This window comes from Anneissia japonica, unplaced genomic scaffold (genome assembly GCF_011630105.1).
Source record: "Anneissia japonica isolate Jap-2015-1 unplaced genomic scaffold, ASM1163010v1 scaffold6792_len961167_cov158, whole genome shotgun sequence".
Lineage (NCBI taxonomy): Eukaryota > Metazoa > Echinodermata > Crinoidea > Comatulida > Comatulidae > Anneissia > Anneissia japonica.
Window position 1 is genome coordinate 863,272 of NW_022701523.1, and position 7,103 is coordinate 870,374.

The window sequence follows — 7,103 nt, forward strand, 5'->3', positions numbered from 1 at the left end:
AACATTACGAACTCCAACGTTAATTAACGTAAATGTTGATTTTGACCTGTTACATTACGGAAAACAGTAATATGACGACGTAATTTAACCGCCAAACACATTGAATTTACGAATTCACCGTATATTTACATAACAATTCCGTCGAAATACACGGACGATTTTTAACCTGTAGAAAAACGATATTTTACCGGAAATTTACAACAAAACACCAATCTATTGTATTATTATATAAAAAATACCGTAAAAATACAATCACACGGTAGTGACCCTTATTTTCACAGTAAATTTAATTACGGTAAACGTAAAATTACTGACATTTTTTACAGTGTAGCTTTGGAATCATAAACTGGAGTATAACTGACCTGATGAGAATTGATCGTAATATACGGTTTACTAACGAAATTCCGCATGCATTACCCCAAATCAGATACTGATAGTTATATAATAATACATACATCGTGGTGTCAGCTGGCGAGGCCTTATCTAAGTCGAAATGGCAATGGAAAAGACGAAGAAGAAAATCAATCATCGCCACAGCTTAGCTCAGTTACCTAATCTGGTGGTAGACAATGTGTGTTCGCTGAACCGTCGAGATATAGGTCCCCGGTTCAATTCCCATCGCTGCCTCTCCTTTTTTTCTGCTGGAGGGCTGAAATACAAGTTACATTAGCGATCCGTCTTTCGGATGAGACTTTTAAGCCGTTGGTCCGTGTATATTTATGGCCCATGTTCACGTTAAAGAACCCAGTACACTCTTTGGGAAAGAGTAGGGGATTGTCTCCAGGTGTACTACCCAATCACCACCAGAAGGACCCCACTGGAGATAAGTCGTCTTCTGGACTTTTGTGGGCTATCCCTGGTGTTTACACCGATAAATAAAAAAAAAATCCAACCAGAATACTAGAACAATAGAGCAATTATTTTGCTTTAATCAACATATTATTTAAATGGTCCTCATATCCACATCCTACTTCGGGGCGTCACCAAATTTAAAACACTTCTTTGTTGAAAACCTATTGGGGAAAGTTTAATTTTAATTCATTTATCCATTTTAGAAAGATTTAAGACTAGGACCTAATGACCTCAAATTCACACCCGTAACTTGCTTTCATTCAGATCAGTTGATTAGATTTTTTAACATCTGGTCTGGGACGTTGTCCTTTAATGGTCTTCATATCTACACCCTACTCTGGATCGTCACCAAAATTTAAGATTTCTTCATTGAAATATGACAAAATATTCTGGAAAGTTTCATTTAGATCCATTGCTAAGGTTTTTGAAATATTTAGGTCTGAGACCTTAGCACTTTAAACTGACCCTCGAATTCAGATTGTAATTTGGATCGTCACCAAACTTTAATAATTTCTTCCTATTAACTTGTTAAACTTCTATGAAAGTTTCATTCAGATCAGTTGATTAGTTTCTCAATAGTCTTCATATCCACACCCTACTCTGGATCGACACCCAACTTTAATCACCTCATACTTGGGTCATACCTCAAAATCCCTGTAACTTTTATTTAGATGTGTGCAGCCGTTTTTATTTTGAACACACACACACAAGCACGAACGGTTGACGTACACACAACCAACGTATATCTCTTGGCGAGATGATGATGATGATGATGATTATGATGATGATAATAATGACGACGACAACGACGACGACGATGATGATGACGACGACGACGACGACGACGACGATGATGATGATAATAATTATGATGATGATGATAATGAAGATTAAGATGATGAAGATGATGATAATGATATTATTATTAATAAAAAATAATAATAATAATCAAAATAAAAATAATAACAATAATAATAACAATAATAATAAAAAAATAATAATAAAAATAATAAAAATGATAATGATAATGATAATAATAATAATATTTAAAATAATTTTAAAAAATAATAATAAATTACAATAATCCTGTCAAGGTTTTTTTTTTCTAAATAAACTTTAAGAACTACCACTTTTTTTGTTTATAATTATATAATTTCCTCATATATCAACTCTAATATATTTAATATAAATGGTATGTATTTTATCATGTGTTGCTACTGCTCGAACGTTGGCCAACATCTAGTCACGAAAGGTAATTCGAAACCAACGCTATTATTTAAATTTTCGCATTAAAATGATGTTTAATCAAACTTTTGGTTTTATTTTATTTAAAAAAATGACCGTTTTAGAGGTGTTCATCCCCTGTTGGCTCTTTCTAATTTTCGAAATTGAGTCCCATATTTGGGATCAGTACATCATTTTACACACAATGTGGCATCATTCACATCCGACAATTCGCTATATAAAGCTACTGGAGTATAACAATACAACTGTTTAAATCGCCTTTCAAATTTTATGATTTCGGTTATTTCTCAGATGGTGAAAATGTTGACATGCCAACTTGTGTTGGCCATTTATCTTGGCCACATATGTTGACAAAAAAACAATGTCTGAAAATGTCCTCGGGGCTATATATTATTGGAATAATGGCAAAAAGCATCAATTTGTTAACGTATTGCCAAGGCAGAAGGGCATAACTGCAAAAGAAGCCCTGGTAAAACACTGACTGTGACATAGTACATTAGCTATTCAATCAGAAGTGCTATTGTTGTTATTATTATTATTATTATTGCTGTTGTTGTTGTTGTTGTTGTTGCTGCTGCTGTTGTTGTTGTTATTGTTATTATTAATATTATTGTTATTATTAATTATTATTATTATTATTATTATTATTATTATTATTATTATTATTATTATTATTATTATTATTTTTATTGTGGTTGTTGTTGTTAGGCCTACAATCCAGATTGGTTTTTATAGTAAAGTCGGATAAAATCAGCTATAGTAACAGAAATATCTCTAATTCGGTGGAAGGGCGGATTAGCTCCACATGGAGTCAGCGGGCAGCCATGTTCAGTTTAAAGAATAGGTTTAGTTTAAGGATTAGTTTAACGGTTTTATTTGTTGTTCAAGATATTTTGTTAACTGTATAAATTAAAACCAATCCGACACTTTCGTTTTACATTGAATTTGACACTTGGCGCAATGAATCCATTGAAAATAGCGAGGTATAAATGATTATATACAAATATCTTTACACGATAAACATTATGCCTACCCTTGTTACTTTGATTCAAATTTTACATATTGTAATTATTATCCTTGGTGGCGGCGGCAGCAGCAGCTGTAGCAGAATTTTGTTTCTTTTTGGTTTAATTATTTATATGAATGGTAAAATCAGTGAGAGTTTTGTCAAGCATACCTTTAAAGCGATTAAGAACTTTGGTCTGCTCTACTTCCGTCATTGTGTATTTCATATCTGGTTTGCCTTGTCCAACCAGACAATCAGGTTTTATTCCCAACTCGTGCAATATTTTTTCTTGATTCAAGAACAACATTAAACCTCTTGTAATTACTCGTGTTCGGCAGAGAATTAATCCTGAAAATATTAACAATATTATATCTCTAGGTGGCCAATACAGAGTGATAAAATAATAACTGATATAAATTATCAATATTACTAATAATGTAATAATTAAAGAGTTATGCCACAACATCTTTTTCTTTTGTTAAATAATATATTTAATCTTTTATTTATATTTCATCTAATTGTCTTGTCTATTTTTTTTTCTTTAAAATGAGAACTATTGTTAAATTCCGCTTCTTGTTTCTATTTTCCACAAATTGTAACGTTTTGCTTTGTACAAAAAAGGGGAAGAAATGTGGAATATAGAAAGAATGATTGCTTAACTGACCTATCAAGCCAATAGTAAATATGGTAGCCGCAGCCGTCTTCAACTGGGGGTAGAACTGTGACTTAAATTAGTAGTACCTGTACTTGAAACTTTGATTACAGCGTCTATAATAATATTCAATCGTGTGTTAAATTAGCAGGCAGAACTAGTTCCAACTTATACCTCAAACTACGACTAAAGTTAATTTTAATAAAATGGCATAAAGTTATATGCCTACATAGGGTACCTTTGGATAATTCATTTTTTTCAAACACAATTTTCAGGAGTTTTACAAGCTTCTTAAGCTTTGGACAATCATTGGTTTCTTCGTTCCTAGCAAGTTTCATCAACGTTTTCTGGTGACAAGTCTGATATTGCATTCTTAGTTCGTTTTCGCAGGCAATGTAGTGATCATCGCTAGAGCTACGTTCCTCAAAATATTCATCTAAGTAATCAAATGCATCGATGGCTCTTAAATTTTCGTAAAGTATAAGTGCATTATTAAAAGCTAACAGGTAACCGCAAATGACATTCAGGTCACGATTTAGTAGCTTTTCTGCATTCTTTCTAAATTGAACTATCCAACTTTCATATGCCTGACTTCCTTTTTCTTGTGGATCAGTTTCTAGAAGATGCTTATGTTCCTGTTCTTGCATTATTTCTTTAATGATGTTTCGGAATTTGTCGACACTTGGGCGTGGATCCACTCGGCAGATCTCATCATATTCTGGAGTGTGTACGTGTTTTTTTAGATCTTCAACATTTTCACGGACGTGCGAAACAACAGTTACATCCATGTTGGCACAGAGTGTAATTATGTGACTTGAAGCATTGTGGTCTTTTCCAACACCAAGGGAAGCACTGAGACCCAGAATGATTGGCAAGGGACTGGCACCTTCTTTCTTTTTCATGAGGTAAGTACGCATTATAATGTTAAATGGATGTTCCTGTGTTGTGTGATGACATTCATCCAAGATTAATAAATCAAAATCTGATACATCAACTTCTTTTTTGTGAAGTGCATTGACAAGAATCTGGGCTGTTATCATAACAACTTTCTTCACTTGTAAAATGGCCTGCAAGGTTTCCGTTTCTTTCAAAACACCAAGCTCTTTTTCATCAAAATGCGTCCTGAAAGCATCTCTCTGTTGAGTAGTAAGATGACGGATATGAACAATGAACAGGGCCTTAAACTTATCTGGATCTGCTGATTTGTCATGCAAATGTTTACAAACCTCAGCGGCAGTGATAGTTTTTCCACAGCCAGTTGGAGCGCATATTATAGTGTTTTTTCCATCCAATGCGGGTTTTGCTAGTTCTTTCTGATACTTGCGTAATGTTAATAGACTGGTGGAAGGAGACGTTTCTGCCAATAGATCAGCTGAAGGTGCAGAAGAGTTGGAAAAACTTGCGGTCTGAATATTATCTTTATCTCTACTAATATCAATATCTGAATAAGTACTTGGAAACATCTCTGAAACATCTGATTTTGTTTCTTTTGTTGATACCTCCATGCTCCCTGTGTAAAAAAAAACAATATGAATAAAGAACATTATCAGATATATTGATAGGCCAGAAGCCGGGCACTCACTGCGCCCGACGGTCGTCGGCCGACGCGATTCTATAGGGAACACAACGCGACGACGCGCACACAACTGATCGTTTTTAATGACGATCCGTTCGGACGACCACCAGCAATCAGCAGACGGCGTCGCGTCGTCTAGCACTCACAGGGAGCATAAATGGTTTAGTCATACGACGGAACGACCGTCGTACGATGCAGTGAGTGCCCGGCTATCCTCTGCAAAACACAATACATATGCCTACCCTAGTAGTAGAACAATCCTCAAAATTATAATTGCTTATTTAAACCAGCATTATTATTCGCTATATTCTTTATAGTAAAATCATTAGATTTGGCACTTTGATTTTCATATCATAATTATTTTAAGATTAGGACCCATCGATAAGCTCACATGCATTGACTTTGACCAATATTTTGATTTAGCTGTAGGGTCATGATTAGCAAATGTAGCACTTAATGTTTAACAAATAAAAACAAACGTTTTCCTCATTAATAAACACACATGATGAGAGAATGAATCTTCAAATATAACACCACGATCACAGCTTTTTACGCAAATTATGAGCATAAAGTGGGGCTCTAGTTCTGCGCAACTACTAGTAGCACAGAGTTCATGTTTTTTTTTTTTTCTTTTTTCTTTTTTTTTTCAGAACATACTGTACATGTTTTACATTTGTCTGGCTGGGGCTGCGGTAGCATTTTCGTTTACATCGTGAGGAATTAATCTGTCCGGTTGCGATTGCTGTTCCGTTTGTGGTGCGGTGGGTTTAACTCGGTATGAATGTCTTAAACTAGAGTGATTCCATTAGTTCGGTAGCATTGCGTCTCCGTTACAGCACGCGCTTAATGAGTTTATTTTGTAGCACTGATCTCTAGTTGATCTTGTTGTATTCCTACAACATCTCCATCTTCTTGCTCATACAAAATGTTGCGATAAGTGAATAATTCCTTGTTGTTTCTTTATCAAGGTTATCACACGCCTATCACCTGCTACGGCGCTTTTTCTATTTTACCATTTTTTACGTAGGTCCTACTGAAACATTAAATGTTTCTAAGGTAACCTAACAAAATTCTAATTTTATATTTCCAAAAGGGGATGCTGCAGCAGTAACGATTTCATGATTACATTTAATTAAAAAGAAAAAAAAGAAACATACATTTCAATCTTTTAGAATCACAAAATAGCAGTGACACGGCTGAATTGTTCGTGATGTAAGCACTAGTAGTACTGTATAAAAGTTTTCGATGTCAAATATATGAAACGTGTAGGCTGCCGGCACCTTGACCTTTGATTCTTGCCAACAAATTTTCACAAAAACGTGATGCTATAATGACAAAATTATTATTATTATTGTTTATTTTCGGTAATATTTCAGCCGCTCAAAAATGTTTTCCTATTCTTCTTTCTTTCTATGCTATTTAGGCCTATAAGTACATCATAATTACCGACAGATTACTTACACATATATTATTTTTTTTTTAATCTTTTTACATTTAAGGGCTAGTCTCTGTATACTTGTTCTATTATAGTTAACATAATTCAACCTTTGTTCAATTTAAATTCTGAGATATGTCCTGGTCTCGATTACCCTAGAGTCACTCTAAGATAAGCTATTTTCATATGACTTCTATGAATGGATACCTTGTGTGAAGCAAGAAATCAAGTTGTCTTTAACCAGTACTGTTCGTGTTTTTATCGGCGGGAAATTTTCCTAATAAACGGAAATGCAACCACAAACGGAGCCGCTATGGCAACAACTGGTACATATATA

At 34.3% G+C, this 7,103-nt stretch overlaps 1 protein-coding gene across 2 annotated transcripts in view; it reads right to left on the reverse strand.

Moving 5' to 3' along the window:
* Positions 1-7,103, reverse strand: part of LOC117103562 (probable ATP-dependent RNA helicase DHX58) — a 28,683-nt gene that overhangs the window by 13,121 nt on the left and 8,459 nt on the right. Inside the window, exons 1-3 of one of the 2 annotated variants that reach the window (XM_033244134.1) lie at positions 6,489-6,608; positions 3,994-5,265; positions 3,275-3,451 (exon numbers count right to left, since the gene is read on the reverse strand). In XM_033244134.1, the coding sequence (XP_033100025.1) occupies positions 3,275-3,451; positions 3,994-5,260 (1,444 nt within the window). In that variant the 5' untranslated portion in view covers positions 5,261-5,265; positions 6,489-6,608. Of the gene's footprint in view, positions 1-3,274; positions 3,452-3,993; positions 5,266-6,488; positions 6,609-7,103 lie in introns of those variants that run through there. The other variant, XM_033244133.1, reaches the window with a different exon arrangement.